The 18221-nt window shown below is 39.8% G+C and overlaps 1 protein-coding gene across 4 annotated transcripts in view; it reads left to right on the top strand.

The window, feature by feature from the left end:
* smap1 (small ArfGAP 1) overlaps nt 1–18221 on the top strand; it is a 169952-nt gene that overhangs the window by 36316 nt on the left and 115415 nt on the right. For 2 of the 4 annotated variants that reach the window (XM_082557643.1, XM_082557642.1), the window contains exon 5: nt 14449–14517. The exons of the other annotated variants lie outside the window; for them this stretch is intronic. In XM_082557643.1, coding sequence (XP_082413769.1) covers nt 14449–14517 — 69 coding nt within the window. The remainder of the gene's footprint in view (nt 1–14448; nt 14518–18221) is intronic. 4 annotated transcript variants of the gene reach the window in all.

Raw genomic sequence — 18221 nt, 5'->3', positions numbered from 1 at the left:
TAACTGCCACTGACCTTTTGTGCACTTTAATCTGTTGTAAAAAGGATGTTTGCTAAGCAAAAAATCTTTTTCAACCCAAACAATAGTCTTGCTGGATCCAATACAAAGAGTTGCTGAACACAGTTGGAGAATAACCTTTCAAAAACACTGTTATCTTCTCATACAGGTCTTTATCAGTAAGTAGATAACTGTGTTTATGTGTGTGTGTGTGTCGGTGTCACGACTGAAGCTCTGTGTGGGTGAAGGGAGAAAAAGGACATGATGGTGTAGGTGTGTTTGTGGGCGGATGAGTGCACATATCCTTGTCTTGTTTCCACAGAGATATCAGAGGTGCGTGCATCTCTGCATGTTTCAGTGAGTGGGCTGTTTCTGTACTGTGAGTTACTCCGTGAAGGGCGGTGTGAAACTCCACAGAAATTGGTGTGATGCAGTCAGACTGTGTGTCTGTGTTCACATATGTATCACCTTGTATACTCCCAAAAAAAGGACAAAAAAAGGAGAGAACTGGCAGTTGTTATTATCCATAAACAACAACAGCACAAAATGTCTACATGCTTTCTGCAAAGTTACGAATTGTTAGGCTAACTTGTAACTAGCCATCTTTAGCAATTTAGCAACAGAAATAATCTCATAATTTTTGGACAGATTTGAATTAGCTAGTTAACGCTAGCTTACATGTCATGGTTTAGTGAAACACTAAAATTGGACTTTTCTTAACATCAATGCTTTTCATAGGCTCATGTTTTATGTTAGAATCTGACCAAAGTTGGATTTTAAGCAGAAATACCTGCCAAATTGTCAAAGTGTGCTAGAGTTTATTTTAAAGTTTCAAATGGTGGTGTCATAATGTATTACCTTTGATATACTGTATTTAACACACTGGGTAACTTTCATCGCTCTGGGTAAAAGGCTATCCTCCTCCTGATGTATTTTGGTACTGAAGTAAGTATAATCTCAAATAACTTTAATTTCACTGGCTATTCAAAACAGCCCTAGAGCATGATGCAACCACTACCATGCTCGACAGTGGATATAGTGTTCTTAGGTTTGAAAACACACAATGAGTTGTATGTTTGTTTGAACTGATGATTTTGGAATCTGCAGTTGCTCAAAGAGACCCCCACACCTTGTGTAAATCTACAATTCTCCTTCGTAGATTCTCACTGAGTTCCTTGGAGTTTGCCATTGTTCTGAGTATTGGTCAGTTAAATTAGTGCTGTCAAACAAATCCTGTCTATGTCGGCAAAGAGAAATGCCCGTTTGTTGTCAGTTACAATTACTAACAAGAAGCTAATAATCAGTTTCCTTGTCAAGTTAAAGACATTGTAGAACCCTCAGCACCACTTATTCAAAGATCTAAGTCAGTGTATGTTTTTATTTGACCTTTGTGGATTAGAGAAAATCCAGTTCAAACTGTACAATCAATCTGCACTGAAAAAGAAATCATCAACAGCTCCATGACAATTTGTGCTGGTAAGTGTATGCATGTAAACTTTGGACCACAACTGAATACTGTATATCATCTATATTCAATACTGATGCTCATTTGGGTAACGCAAAGACATTAGATACTTTTCAAACTTCAGCAACTTCCACCAGCGTGCTATGTATGAGGTGTTTGTGTCGATATTCTGTGTTTGGTTGTCTTCAGCGGTGTTGCTTTGCATTATGGCCAAATATCTACACTTTAGTCTCGTCTGTCTAAAGGATTATCGGGTTGTAAACAAACCAAATGAGTATACTTTTTTTTTTTTTTTTTTTTTTTTATAGGTTTGGCTTGGAGTTGTGCGGGAAGAGTGTTGAAAGAATTTGGTCCAAGTGTTGTATCACTTCTGAAGGTTTCCTGCACTATTCTCACACTGGCACAGACATTACGTGCACTTTGTAGTAGAGAGCTCAGAAGGTTAAACTACCTGATCCAATGAACGACTTTAAAACTTTAGATCAGATTAAATCTGACATTTGCTGGTTCACATGCAGCGCTGTCAGGGAATGTCTAGAAAAATTCAGGCGTGCTGAGCCTATGTGATGAAAGCTTCCCAGCTGAGGCCGCTGAACTATTACTGCGTGAGCTTTTTTGTTAAATTTTTAAGCCAATAGGTGAGAGGTGTAAAACAATGAAAGATGGAATATTAGACTAATAGATGCAGTCTGTCAAGTAAGTAAACTACCTAACTGAAGAACTACCATGTGGTTTTTGGATAAGCTCCATTTTTAAGGATCTGAATGATTTTTTGCAACAAAATAGTTTCTTTATTACATCAGCTAATTCATTTTTTTGTTCTACAACTCCTTTAAGGTAGATTTACATGATTCACATTTTTGAGTAATCCTTTTTTAACTTATGCCGGGCCTTGATACCTTCAGTTTAGAGTGCCCCCTTACTGATTTCCCATTTTTGTGTTTACATGTGTTATTTTTGTCTAATATTTACATTTGTTTGACAATCTGAAGCATTTAAGTCAGTCAAACATACAAAAATGGGAAATCAAGAAGGGGGCGAATGCTTTTTCACACCACTGTATCTATTAAACGTGCTTTTTTTAGCTCCTTTCCTGCCTCCTTTTAAGCCAACTTTCTTTTGATTGACTGCCTGTTTGAACAGCAGATGGGCGGGGCTTCTGAGCTCATAGTCAGAGCTGTGCGCCTGACATGACCATATTAGTTAAATCATTGACAGTAGACAAAGTCTGTGAAACTGTTAACTCTGAGCTTTGCCTCACAGGCAGTACTTGCAGATATGCTCACCTCTTTATTTAAAATTGAGTCCTGTCTGAAACAAAATAGATAAAAACAGAGAATCTGATGCGACAATTGTGGTGGACTGTGTGGAATTCAGAAGGATGCAATCTTTGCTGCAACAGCATCACATCCATCACCTGCACCTCCAGCATGCTGTTTAAAATACATAGATAAATAAAAACAATAATAATAATAAACGCAGTGTGATGATGCAACTGCAGTGACAGAATGACACAAAATGTTTCTGGGTGCTGTGTGTCCAATCCATAAATCAAACCAGTGGATGCCTTAAAGTCATTCCAATACACGAGCACACATGTGCATACGCCAACTGTAGCTCAGGGTTACTGTAGCCCGCCCTCTCCTCTTCGTTCTCCATCTGCGCGAAACTGTTTAAAGTGATAATGAGTTGTTTTTAATAATTAATTTGCATATAAAAGCCAAGCCGTCTGCGTGGGTGGCAGAAACAGATCCTAGATCACAGTCTGGCTGCTGGCAATGCTTCAGAGAAAGCCAGAGACAACACAGAGTGTGTGAGAGAGGCAAGAGGCGAGTGGGACAAAGGGGGGGAAAATGCATAAACTGAGAAACAGAAGCGAATGAGGGAAACTTAGACATTGCAATGGAATAAATATGCACCAGAGGAAGCCTGCTGTGAACAAGCCAGTGTGAATTAAAGCACTGCTTGGTTTTTATATTTCAGAGTGTTTCCTTTGTGCTGAAACTTTTTGTTGTTCATTTTGTCTGCCTGCTGTCAGATTGAAGCCTCGCTAGTTTGAGTGAAGAGCGTTTTTGTAACGATTGAAATTGCTTTGTGTCATTTCTGTAATGTTATTATTACATCACAGTAATGACTCGAGGGCTTTGTATTTACAGATAAACACACTGTGAAGACGAAGGTTGCTTTACTTTGACAAATGTAAGGCTCATGTTGGCAGACATGAGGATGAGCAGCTGATGCTGTTCCACTTGTTTATGTGCCTTCTATCAGGCAAGGGACAAACTCAGGCTCAATACAGAACAAGCCAGCCATGATTTTTGTTTATTTTTTTTGTATATTAAAGGAGGTTGCTGTCCTGTTTCCAGATATGTAAGCATATAAGCTATGCTGCCGCAGAAGGAGGAGGCTTTCCCCAGGCAGCCCTTCCAAACAAGCCGTTCCTGATTGTACTGTCATGAACTTTTAACATTTAACATGCTGACTGAATCAGAGACGTGGCTCTTGAGTTTTTTGCAATTTGTCTGAGAATGTATGATCTGACCTTGGGGTGAATTGTCTGGGAAGATTGTGGCATTGTGTTGACACATACCTGGATATTGCAGACCAGCAAAGTGCCAGATTTTCTGCTTTTATTGAGGTGGTCACACTTGTTCCTGATCATCTATTCATGTTACATGCAGTTCGCTTATACTTATATTGGCTTATACTGCACACACATACACTGTGTGCACAATTATTAAAGTTGTATTTTTGAGCATTAATTTCATTATGGATCAAGGACAGTCAGTCCAAAATGTTAATGAACCTAAACCTGAATGTTTAAGAATGTAAAAGTGAATTATGCAATTAATTTTAAAAATGAACATTTTCCCATCTCACTAGTTTGTTTGCAAATGTTAAAGTGAGAATAATAAAACAACTCTCAGCCTCCCAGACACTGTTCAGAGAGGTGTACTGTTTCCCTACACTGTAAATCTCCCGTTTAAGCAAGGCCCACAGGTTCTCACGGGTTTAGGCCTCCTTCCTGACCTTTGGCCATGTCATTATCTTTTCATGCTGAAGGCGTTTACCTGCTACCCATGTACTGGAGTACTTCGATGCATGCGATGGAGCATTGTACTGCATAAAAATCATGGTCTTCTTAAAAGATGCAGACTTTTTCCTGTACCACTGCTTGTAGAAAGTGTCTTCTAAAAACTGGCAGTAGGTTTTGGAGTTGATTTTCGAGCCATCTTCACCCTGAAAAGGTCCAACCAGCTCATCTTTAATAATACCACCTCCACCTTGCTGGTGTCCGAGTCGAAGTGGAGCTCTGTGTCCATTATTGATGCAGCCACAGGCCCATCCATCTGGTCCATCAAGAGTCACTCTCATCTCATCAGTCTATAAAACCTTTGAAAAATCTGTCTTCAAATATTTCTTGGCCCAGTCTTCAGGTTTCGACTTGTGTGTTTAACTGTTTACTCAGTGGAATCTGGTGGCTTTGAGACCAAGAAAGTGACTTCAGTAGTTGTCATAAAGGGCTGTCTGGTGTGTGTTTTTGCTGACCCTATCCACAGCTTTAGCTCTAACCTTCCTGTTAGCAGCGTGCTGTGGCTCTGTCCTTCACATTAAGTTGTGAGCAGTCCAGTTGTAGCTTAATGCTTAATAGTTATTTATTTGTAACATCTCAAGTGGAGAAAATTCTGACTTGTGAACTTGGAAGGTGGTCTGTTCTTCCAGGAGGCTAAAGGAATAGTAAGTGATAGTAAGTGACTTGACTTTACAGAACTTTACAAACATGTTTGACTTCAAAAGTACAAAAACCTTTGTCCTTGAGTTCAATATTAAAGTCTCCTGTTTGAACAACTGCGTTTCCATATTTGAAGCCAGATCTTCTGTTAGCAAGAGATGTGATACAACAGCTTCTTACCATTTCTGAAAGTCTGAGAGGGGGGAAAAAGAGATTGTGTAATGTCAAACAGCCTTGTTGATGCTTGCAAATCCTACTGCTTGAAGTTCTGTTTTTTTTTAACTTCTTTAGAAAGCCAGTAAAAAGAGAACTTGATAGAGTGCAGTGGTCTTTTGTCATCTCTGAATGCATGCATGCTTTTCCCCCTGCCTGAGTAGCATGCTCTCATTGTTCTGCTGTGAGTAAATTAGTTGGATTGTGTTTGTGTATAAACCACAAATGATTTCAGTGTTACTGGAATCAACAATCCATCAAAGTGCATCTTGCAAACCCTCGGTGATGAGCCCAGTGATTGGCCTAAAAATGTCACAAGAGAGCAGCGCAGTCGCCTTGGAGGAAGGCTGCTGATTTTTTAACCTTATTTGCCTGTGTTAGTCATGAGTGTCCTCCCCGCAGTGTCCACAGTACTTACCAATGTTGTACATGTTCTAGCAGCTAGCTGTGGCAACCTAGTTAACTTCTGCCATGCTCTGACATGTTATTTTCTGACGTCAGTGAGCAGATGAGCTACGGGGAAGGTTAGACAGAGGTCGCTTTAAGTTTGGTTTTTTTGGTTCAGGAGAACAACACAGATTTCTCATTTTGTGAAAAGGATGGGTTGACAATTACATTTGATTGCGGCTTACATTGCAGCTACTTGTTGTGCAATTTAAATACAGTAAGTCACTTTTACCTTTTCATTTAGCCAGCATACAGTAGACATTAAATCCACCTGAGGCAGAGATTGACCCGCTATTAAGGGTTTGCTATAGATGTGGCTGTTAGTAACATCAGAAATATGTAGAAGGTGACATTCAAAGTAGTCCCAAGGGTCCCAGTGGTCATAGCAGCAGTAGGAACTGCAACCCCCAAACAGGAAGAGTGGCTCCAGCATGACATCTGGAGTCTGTGTCCGGTAGCGTAGAGCAGAACTAATATGGGAATTTTTTTAAATGACAGTTTTTTTCCTATTTATGTTTGTCACACTTTATTGTTTCAGATGATCAAGGAGTTGTAAATATTAGACAAAGATAACACACGTAAACACAAAATGCAGTTTCTAAATGAATGTTTATTATTAAGGTGGACAAATCCAAACCTACATGGCCCTGTATTTTATTTCGGCATTAAACTATGGTTATGGTAGTGTGATGGTCTGGGGCTGTTTTGCTGCCTTAGCACCTGGGAGACCTGCTGTGGTGAATGGAGCCATAATTTCTGCTGTCTATCAAAACATCCTGAAGGGAGAATGTCAGTCCGAATGTCAATTTAGAAACTGCATTTTGTGTCTGAAGCATTTAATTGAAATCAGGAAGGGGACAAACACTTTTTCACAAAACTGTAGATACTTTTTATTTGGTGATTTAAAACCAAATATCTCCGTCCATCCATCAATCCATGTATCTTCCACTTATCTGGGGCCAGGTTGCAGGGGCAGCAGCCTGAGCAGTTGGGTCCTGTGTTGGGTCTGCCCTGGGGCCTCATCCCAGTAGGACATAACCAGAGCACCTCACCTAGGAAAGATCCTAGTCAGATACCTGCTCCACCTTAACTGGCTTCTTTAGCGTGGAGTGGCAGCAGTTCTTCTCTGAGCCCCTCTCGAAAGACTGAATTATTCACTCAGTCTCTAAGGGAGACGCCACAAACCTGGCTTTAGAATCTAATATTCCAGTATATTGGTCCAGTAGACTTGGATCAGCTGGTTGTTGTGTTTTGTGACATTCCAAGCATGTGCGTTGCCAGCAGGCAAGTTGCAAAAGGACCTGGTGGACAGACTATGCAACATCAACACTCATAACATGGCTGAAGGATGTTTCTCATGTTTCTTCTTTACTTTTTACATTTTTATTTATCAGTATTTCTAAATGCAGACAGTTATATATTGAGAAATGGCTAATATCAGCCAACAATACTGGACTGCAGGTAGCTCTGAGCTCCATATGATACTGCATAAACTCAGTTTCCTCAGATTTTGTTGTCACAACTCTTTTCTGTTTATTTCATGTTAACATGATTTAATTGAACAAAAATCGTGTCATTCTTGAATCTTGAAAAATTGCACCACACTCAGAAACTATTTTTGCTACTGGATTAATTGTCGACTGTCAGACTTTCAAATTCTCACACTGAAAATGCTACATACAGATGAATAAAATCAACTTTCTGTAATTTAGTTCTTTTAGTTCCAAAGTGGGAGTTTTCTCACTGTAAAGACTTGAGTTCATTTTTGACTGTGTGCTCTGTGTTCTTGAACTTCGCCTGAATTGTTCCGTTTTTGGTAGTATTTCCACTATTTATTTTCTACAAAAATAGTTTATAGGTCTACTGTATAGAATTTAGGGGAGTGTCGTGGTCAAAATTGAATATAATATTTTAATATATTAGTGATTACATCCACTAATTAAATTACTTAAAAACAGGTCACTCCCTTACAGCTTTCTAGCCTTTTCTCTGTTGTCCAACCTCAGTAACCCCTACCAAAAATAGTTTTCTAGTTGGTATTCAGTTGGTTGCCGTTTCAGAATCAGAATACTTTATTGATCCCTGGGGGAAATTATTATTTTTTTGTTACAGTGCTCCATTATAAACCAACATTAACAAGACAGACAATACGCCAAGTACGCGATCTTACTTCTAGGTGCTTGGTTCTTTAAATACTAATTAGCAAAATTAACAGGATGGTGAACCTGTGTAACTTTATTCAGTATTACATCAGGTTTCAATATGATATAGGGATGCAATGATGGTTGCATTCTCCAAGCCATGATCCAAAGAAATTACTGTCTATTTATTCAAATCATGGAAATTAAAAAAAGAAAAAACCCACATCAGCTCTTATCATCAGCAGTACCAAGCTAGCAGTGTTAGCCTTGAAAGCTGGGTATCTGCTGATTTATTTATTTATTTTTTCTTCATGTGTTTCATCACATGATTTAATGAGCCTAACTGCTCCAAGAACCTGCAAAGTCTCTGCTCATGAAAGCATGATTCAGTTCATGGTTATAAATAATCATCCTGATATTTGCCTGCTTGATGTTAGCCAGGTTCAAGATCGTCTGTGAATCTATGAACCAGACTGTAGTTTCAAGACATTTATCATCTCAACCTTTTAAACCCACAGTCTGGTTCAAGACACCGTTCTCAGACCAGTTAAATACTGAAGCTTGTCACTTGCATTACTTCAGCTCTTTTTGCTGAGAGAAAACACAATTCAATGCAACACTTTAAAAACACTTGAGGACCCTAATGGTGAGCTGAGTCTCGTGTTATGCTTCTTGAATGTGTGTGACAGATAATTGCAGCACTTAAAAAAACAGCATGTACACTCAAGCCACTAAATGGCTCAGTATTATCGACCGTTGCAAAGATTTGCCAAGCACTTCAAAAGTGAACAGTTAGTAACACTCTCGTTCATATGATTTGATGTCCACAACTTTTGTCTAGTCTGAAAGCTGTTATCTCTTTGAGCTAGAACACCTGTTTATTCTCAGTGCACTGGTTATTATAAGGCAAAGTCTCTAAAATGAGAGAAAGAAAATCCCAACTGAGTTCATGCTGAACTCTGAGCAAGTATTTGGTGACTGGGGGGAGGAAAAACTCAAGCTCAGAAGTTTCTTTCAGGTTAGTTTCAGAATATTGACAAAAATGCAGAAAAAACACATCCCTATACCTCATTTTTGAAGCTAGGTGAAGAAGAGAGGTGACCATCAGTGAGCAGCAGTATGGCTTCGTGCAGGGAAGATTACTCCAGGTGATGTTTGCTTTGAGAGATGGAGAAGGTCAGAAGGAGTGTTACTGTTTTCCTCGTTCTTCTTTGATCCTTTGCTCATACTGAGGCTGCTGGTTATCCACTTTATCTTTGTTACTGTGTTTAAAATTTCCATATTCATCTGTGTGATTGTGGTGGTGATTTAAGTTTCTTATGTTTGTTGGTACTAACCCCCTATTAGTTTACTTTGATGAACCTGGTCTGCGGTGAGAGGTTTCTACGTTAGTGACACTTGTGAGTGTGCACGCAACTGTTTTCCTGAATAATTGTGTGTGTTGCTCATGCGTGAAACGGACCGGCTCATTACTGGACATATGTGAGACTCACTGCCCGTTCACTTGTCAGGGCCAAGAGGGGGCCTGGCCCATCAATCAGTGCATCTCTAACCACAACACATAGCTCAAGGTCACTTAACAGACTGCTTTGTGAGAACACTGTGGAAGTGGATTAGAGCTCAAACAGCTAACACTATCCCTCGGCCTCCATAATTCTTGTTTTATTAGTCTCTGTGTAACTGTTCCACTTCTCTGCGGTAAGTGTTCTCTGTAAGAGTACAAATGAAGCTGTTAAAGGTCTGGCCAGCAGACAAATTTCAGTAAAGATGTTATGCATTTTTCTCTCTCACTATCAGCACTCACCACACTAGAGAGCCAGACACTTCCATCGCTAAGTCCTAATATCTATTCAACCTCTGTTCATCCTCTTTCACCCAGTGCGTACTAGTCTTGTTATCTATCCTTTTTATATCCCCCCTCGCCCTCCCCTCCCTCTGCATCCCTTTAGCCTCACCCTCTTACCCTCCAGCCTCCTTTCTCTTTATCTTCATCATCAGTCCACCTGTGGCTGTTTAGTATTGACATCTCCAGCAGCATCAAAGTCAGAAGATGAGGAAGTTTTGAGAGAAATGTATAAAAAACAGCCTTAAAAGACATCAACAGAATGAGTTAGGGGGGTAGAAAATGCTCTGAATTCACATCTCAGCTGCGCTGCTTTCACCACCACAGGCAACAAGAGCAGTAGAAGGGGGAGGGAGGAGAACAGTTCTCTGTTCTGGCCTCAGAAAGACATACTGTAGTCAGCGTTACTTTCCACCCTGAGGTGGTTTAGGGAGCGGAGGAGGGGAGGATGGCACTGAGAAAGGAAGGAAGGTGGGTTGATGTTAGTGATGCAGTGTAACATCTTTTCTTGAAATGTATTTTTCCCAGGGAGTTAAATACTAAAGAGTGTTTTGGCGTGCATCACTTTAGCCTCATTTTAGCTTCCAACAAAACAAACCGTGTTGTGTGCAGGAGCTTAACAACAGTGTGCTGCTGGAACTTTGTAGCTTGGTTTGAGACAACAGGACTGACACCCACAGCTTTCTTTTCTTTCTTTCTGTTTTTTAAAAACTTGCTACTACGATTGAACCATGGAAGGTTTGTCTGATCATCAAGGTAGGATCACTTGAGCTCGGACCAAGAATTGGATTCAGGTCAGCTGTTCCTGGTAGCGTGAGTCAATTCACTCGCTTAATTAACAAAAATGGACAATTATAAATATACATTCAGCCAACCATCATTTTATAGTTCCACCTGTGATCCAGTACACTCCCAGGCATTGTGAGACATATAATCCCACAAGTTCTGGATCTTATTCTGTGCCTTCTCCCTGCTGGATGCGCCTAGAAAATTTCCAAAGGAAGGCCTCGAGCTTGCATGCAATCACATGCCCAAACCACCTTAACGGTCTCCTTTTGATGCAAAGAAACAGCTGCTCTACTCTGAACTCCACTGACACATACAAACTCTTCTTTCTGTTTGAATTCAGGTACACACTTTGCTATTTTGGATTCTCCAAGACAAAAAGAATAAAATATAAAAAAGAGTTGCGACATTATCTCTTTTTTTTCTTCCTTCATATCTTTGGTGCTTCATCTCACAGTGAGACAAGTTTCAAGCTGTCCTCGTAACAACAGGAATAAAATTCTGACAGTATCTCGATGTCTGTCAATGTGACTGCTACAGTCCTAATCAATTAATAGGAATGCAACAGATGGAAGCATTGTGTAAAACAAATTGAAGGTTGGTTGAAGTAACAGAAAGCTCAGTGTTTAGTTGGAAACATCACAAATTGTTTGGATGTGAATGCAAACTGTAAATTACAATCCAAACCTCCACCACAGCAGTCGGCCCACCTTTAATCCGCATGATCACAAGGTACTATTTTTACTTTGTAACAACAAATATGCACAGATGCCTGTGAAAATACAAAAATATGTAATAGTTGTAGTAGGATTCACATCTGAACCACCTGCAGCATCACATGGCATGCAGGATATTAAAAAAAGCAATGCAGTTATTTATACATGTGGAAAAGCAGCAGTATTTGGTTGAATAGTTTATTATTTATCCTGAAATGAGACGATGCATAATTATCCACAGAATCCCCAATGTAATGTTTATGAAAAAAAAGCTCTATATTCTTCTGGGGTCTCCAGAAATACATGTCCAAAATTTACTCTTTGTTTTTTTTGCAATTTTGAAATGAAGTGGCCACATCCTTGTTTTTTGAATTCTGGTCATTTTCTATCAGTGCGTCTGAAAGGCCTGCTGATTTAAATGGTTAAGAAAGTTAGTCTTTAAGATATAGTAATGTGTGATAGGAAAATGAGACGTACAAACATCCATGTGTCTGTGAAGGTTCTCAGTCATCCAGGTCATCGGAGTCTTTCTTGGAAAGAAAAGAGTCTGGACTTCTTTAAGTTTCTTGAAGACATTTTCACCTCTCACCTGAGAAGCTTCTTTAGTTCTAAGAGCAACTGGTGGAGAGTCCCCCAAGAGAGTCATGAACCCCCTATTGATCCTCTACCTAATCACACGAGCCAAGGTGTGAAAACGGGTGTGGGTTTGGACAGAGAAGACAGATGGTTTGAAAGAGGAGTGAAAGAAGCCATCTATGTCCACTGTGAACAACCATCTTTGAACAGAGGCGGTGGCTTACGACACCCTCTGCCATCTATAATCCAGTTTTGAGATCCCTTCCCAGACACCTTAATGCCCACTCACCTCCTGGGCCATTTGACCTTAGGAAATCACATGATAGGGTGAGGCTAGGTGATTAGGTAGAGGATCAATACAGGGTCCATGACCCTCTTTGGGGACACTCCCTTAGGGCTTAAAATCTTTGACTCTCCACCAGTTGCTCTTAAAACTAAAGAAGCTTTTCGGGTGAGAAGTGAAACGTCTTCAAGAAACCTAAAGAAGTCCAGACGCTTTTTTCCCCCAAGCTCCTTAGACTACAAACATCCATGGAAGTTCAGTTTAGAAGTTCAGTTCTAACGATTTTGAAAGTCAATATTTTGTATGGCTTCCTTTTATTCTTCAGCACAGCCTGAACTCTGTGAGGCAACTTCAGGAATAGCTCTCCAGGCTTTATGAAGAGCATTCAAAGCTTTTTTCGGATGCTGCTTTTTGTTCTGCATCAAGATGATATTACAATGCTTCAGTAATGTTGAGGGGGTTGTATCTTGCTAACATTAAGGAGTTAAAATTTAGACCCAGGAGTTCTCTAATTTTCCTGCAGTATGTGTGAATTGTAGTTTTATCACGAGAGCATGATTAAAGTAATTTCAGACCCTAACATTTCTCGCTTTTTATGGTTTTCATTTATACTGGTCCTGGGCAAAATCTTGTTAAACATTTCCCTGTTGCTCCACGCAGCTCAGGCGGTGCACTGTGTCATTTTCACCCACGTAACAGACTGCAAAAGAAATGTATATATTTTTAGTGCTTTTATGACCTCATTACTTTTGCTGCTTTTAGGAATAATTACTCTGTTCAGCTGTTGTGTGGAGAGGCAGTAAGTGGAGACGATGTGCAAATCTTGAGGGAGGTAGCTGGAGCCGTGGCGCATGTAGAAAGGCAGCAAACAGACAGATGGCAAAAAAAAAACAAGGAACAGATAAAGACAAAGGCAAGGTAGCATCACAACTGTTTACTTAAATCTGCTAACTGACATGTCTCATTACAGCCAGGAAGGTTTTAGACTGTTATGTGATGAAGTGGCTGATGGGATTGGATTGGTATGAATTTTGAAGACGGACTGAAAATGGCAGTAATTACTGTAGAAATTGTGTTTTCATTCCTTGGTGTTGGGCTGCCTTTCGCGATAGATTTTCTTTGCAGAATGCAAACGTGTAAAATCAACAAAATATAAGGTTTGAATTCTGTGCCAAAAACACGAAATCTGTAATATATTATGCATGCAGATGTTTGCAGCGATGGAAATGAACCTTTGTGGACCATATTCTTTTCAAATTTCCCTGCTAACAGCTATCTGTTATTTGATTGATCGTGCAGCCTTACAGCTCATATACTGTATGTCAGCAGAAGTCGGGTCAACACAGTATTGGGCACATGGTCATCATGTTATGCCCGATCGCTGTAAATAAGAAGAAAACTTAATGCAGCTCAAACTCCCTCTAAATTTGTGCTTGTTAAATGTTATGTTAAATTACCATGACTAAATAAGAATTAGTCAGATCTAAAGTCATTTATTTGGAAATGATTTAATCGATATTTTAAATCAGTGAGTAGAAAGCACTGATCTATGTCAGGTGAAATCACCAAATATTTCACTCATCTCTTTGAGGAAAAAGCATACAGAGAAAATAGGTTTTCATTTCCTGCCAAGGGCTGAAGAATGAGACTATTTCATGAATTTATTGCTCCTGAAAAAGTCTGGTATCTGTGGCAGTCCTTGGGGGATGTCTGCTACTAGACAATACAAACAACCTTTCAACTTCTCCACAATTGTAATGTCAGAGGAGGATGTGGCTACTGTCATGCTGCCTGATAGCTGATTCCTATTCTATGAAACGATGTGATGGACAGAAAAACAACTATTTACTGTAGCTGGTTGGCTGCAGAGTTCAATGCAAACCCAGCTGTCGGTCTGTCTCGAAGGTCAACGGCAGGTTAATAGAGGTCGTCCCTACACTCAGTAACTGTGGGTTTGTGTGTGATGTGAGTCTCTATTTAGAGACTATTCATCCTGTGCAGCTGCGGGGCTGAATATAACCTTGGTTTGCTGCATCTCCTGAAGCAAAGACTACTCTGCTGTAGTGGAGAAAATCCTTCGTTCCCTCTAATTAAGTCACTCCTGTCTCTGCTTCACTCTCCTCCCCCTCCGTCTCGCTCTCTCTCCATACTGTGCCCTCCTTGTTCTTCTCGTCTCTCTTGATTTTTTTCTGTTCCCCCTTCTCCTCGTCTTCATGTCTAACCCTCTGTCTGAAATTCTGTCTTTCAGCCGAAGTCGTCTGAAGCGACTCCTCCCACCACTTCGCCGTCCTCGCAGACTGACAAGAGCAGACAGGAGGTGCACATCTCCTCTTTCACCCTTTGGTGTGGTGGTGCCTTGCTGTGCCGTGTAGTCTTCCAGATTTATGTCTGAGTCCCGTGTTAGTGTCATGTTGAGACAAGTGAGACAAGCTTCTTTAATTCTCTTTCTGATCATTGGCCAACCAGCTGGGTCCAGTCCTGGATCTTTCCATCCTGCCCTCAGAAGATTCAGCCTTAGATTTCAGATGTGTTTTGTTTTTTTGGAGTATGGAAGAGTCCTCGATCACACTAGGTGCTTCTTCATCCAGTTTTACAGCCTTATCCTAAAATGGATTAAATTCCTTTCACACAATTCTACACACAATACAAACACAATGACGAATTGAAAACATTTGTTTGGAATATTTGCAAATTTATAAAAAATACCCCCCCCCCCCCCCCCCCCCCACACACACACACACACACACACACACACACACACACACACACACACACACACACACAAATATAACATGTACATATATAGTCACAGCCTTTGCTCAGCACTTAATTGAAGCATCTTTGGCAACATTTGGAGCCTTGGAGTCTTTTTGAGTACGATGCTGTAAGCTTGGCACACATATTTTTGGGCAGTTTCCCATTCTTCTGTGCAGAACCTCTAAGCAACATCTGATTGGATGGGGAGCATTGGTGCCTGGCCATTTCCAGATCTTTGCAGAGATGTTTACTTGGGTTCAGATCTGGGCTCTGGCTGGGCCACTCGAAGAGATTCAGAGTGATCCTGAAGCCACTCCTTTGTTATCTTGTCTTGTGTGCTTAGGGTCATGGAATTTTTCCTCCAATTTTAAGTGTCATGGAAAAGGTTGTGAATACTTACATACATGTTATAAACATTTTGAAACAAATTTGGTAATTCTAAGGAGCTCACTGAATTGGAGTGTGGTATCATAATAGGAGGCCACTGCTGCATTGAGCCCTGAAACTTTTTCCCCCTTTTCACAATCCACTGTAAGTGGTATTACTGCAAAGTGGAGGGACCACAGCAGCTCAGCCATGCAGTGGGAGACCATGTAATGTTACAGAGTGGGTGTCAAAATCACCAGTGCTGTGCTGACTCAGTAACTGCAGAGTTCCAAACTTCCTCTGGCATTAACATCAGCACAAAAACTGTGTGCCAGGAGCTTCGTGGTATGATAGTAGGTTGCCTATTTGCAAAAGTTTGTTTGGTTATTTATTACAACAAAAACGGTAATCTGAATATTCTGCCTGTTACACATTAATCCTAACACTGTTAGCCAGTGAGCAACATTTACTTCTGACATTACTTCATCTTTGCTTTGTGTTCATAACGTACGAAGAGAAAGATCTTATGTGTGTCCTCATTAGAATAGAGATTTGTGTTGGTCTGTAGCCTATAGGTAATACTGTTAAGTGGTAATTCTGAGACGGTGTGTTTCGGGTCTTTTTATGGGAAAATGCAAAGGTAATGTAACAAGTAGTCTAGTAAAGACAGCACTGATGGCTCCAACATGCACAAACATTTGACCACACAGCATGCAAGTAATTTGCACAAATGTCTTTGATATGCTGCCTGGCAATGGTGGTGACTCTCAAAGCGGAGCCAATGAGAACCCAGTGAGAATCTGTATTATTTTGGCTTACCCTGGTCAACCAGAGGGAAACTGGTTTAAAAAGCAAACAAAACAAAAAATCAAGTTAGAATCATAGCCAGCATAATAGCAGGCAAAGGATCCCAGCCGCAATTTATTGTGTTTTATTAGTGATGATCAGATGGGACTATAATACCCTGTTAATGCCTCTGAAGCAATGCTAGCCTCATTAGCTCATAGATGATAGAGTTAGAAGTTTGCCGCCTGCCAGTGCCTCATGATAATATACTCTAACTTGGTGATTGATATGAAAACAATAAGGGAAGATGCAGCCAATGTCTTGTAAATGAACAGCCAAGAAGCAGCTGAAGCAGAACTGAGACCAGTATCTGTTATGCTGCTCGTGTATAAACAGCAGCTATTGTCGCTTCCCCTGAGAGACACAAAGGATTCGGAATTAAAATTCAAGAGCAAATTTTTCCCCTGTGACAGTACTTGACATTGGACATTTCTTTTTATAATATATTTGCTTTTTAATATTTCATACCACTATTCTAAAGTTTAAAAAACAAAACAATCAAACAAAGAAGAACCGCTGACTTCATATGCTCACAAAAGATACAATGTCCATAATAACAGCAGATGCCCTCAGTGCTCGTTCTGATGATCATGAAGCTATTGTTTCTGATGTTCAAGTAATTGCAGTGAGAATAGAGCCAGCGAGGGAGAGAATGAGGCGGTTATTGTTGTCATGATGGCTAGATTGTAGGCTTTACCTGCTAAACTAAAGCTTTCCTCTTCGGCGTCCTGACAGTCATTAGTTAAAGCCTGTTGGCATCGGTGCTGACTCATTTACATATAACAAAGCAAGACAGCAGCATTAACCTGAAAACATTACAGCGACTCTGCGCGCTAATAATGTCTGCACATTAAGTCTGCATTTATAATCACATTAAGGAAAGGGATGTAATTGTTTCCGACGTGCTATGAGGTACAGCAAATTTTACCAGTCCAACTTATGCGTTCTCATATAGAACACTATCAGGTGAAGAAAAGTGGCTTGTTTCTCGATTCCTGAGCAGTATTACGTGTTAATTATAGTATCACAGGGGACAGCAAAGTGTCAGTTCAGTGTGTCAGGAAAATATTGTAATTATCAGTTTGATTTGCTCTGTTGCACCTGAATTGTTGAGTGTAGAATTGTAAATCTGTTAATAACTGCTACAAATTGTATGCATGTATGGTCAAGCAAGTGTGTAAACATGCATTATTATAGTTAATGTTACCTGGAGTTTTTAACTTCTGCTGATGTAAATATTGTCCTGAGCTAAGCAGAGAAAATTAAGGAGGTTTAATTGAATTATTTATTATTGCCATGTTAGTTATTGCTATCAGCAATATCCCACTTAGCATAGAAACACGCAACTCTCCCAGATAATGTCACGATGGTTTATGGTTTTTACCAATTTCAAATTTTGTTTTATGTAATTCTGTGCTGATGAGCTTCAGCCTGATGTCATGGAGGAGAACAGGGTCAGGGGTAGGAATGAACTTTGGTGCTCTTAAGCTGCTCAGTTCTGCCAAATTCATCTAATTAATTAATTAGTAACACTTAATAATCTCACCTGCAAATAGGGGCATAATTCCCCTGTAACTAAATTGAATTTCAAGGTATTTGAAATTACAGTGTAATTATATTTACCTCCAAATACTTAAAGGCAGGCACACTAGAATAAGGAAGTAACACATCAGGTTGTTACAGAAAACAAAGACATAATTAAATTAATTATTTAATACTTACTGTGTAAATCATTTTAAGTAGTGCATTTACAGGAAACAAGAATTTACATTATAAGTAAATGTAAGTAGTGCATAAGAAATTTAAGGTGGTGCCAAAATTCTGGGTATTTTACAGGAAAAGAGACACAAATTACACTGTAAATAATTTTATTTTATTTTTTTGTGTAAATCAGCCTCATTACCTCCTTATGTGGTGAACTTTAAATATTATAGGTAAATGTAATTTTGCTTAAATTTCAAATAAAATACAGGGTGTATCTAAATCAGTGTTTCCTACGGAGCCCCGCAAGGGACATGGGAGAGAAAAAATTACGATGAACTTTTGCGAGAT

Source organism: Aulonocara stuartgranti (assembly GCF_965226115.1).
Source record: "Aulonocara stuartgranti genome assembly, chromosome: 13".
Classification (NCBI taxonomy): domain Eukaryota; kingdom Metazoa; phylum Chordata; class Actinopteri; order Cichliformes; family Cichlidae; genus Aulonocara; species Aulonocara stuartgranti.
The sequence above is the reverse complement of the archived record's forward strand: the minus strand, read 5'-3'. Positions and strand labels throughout refer to the sequence as shown.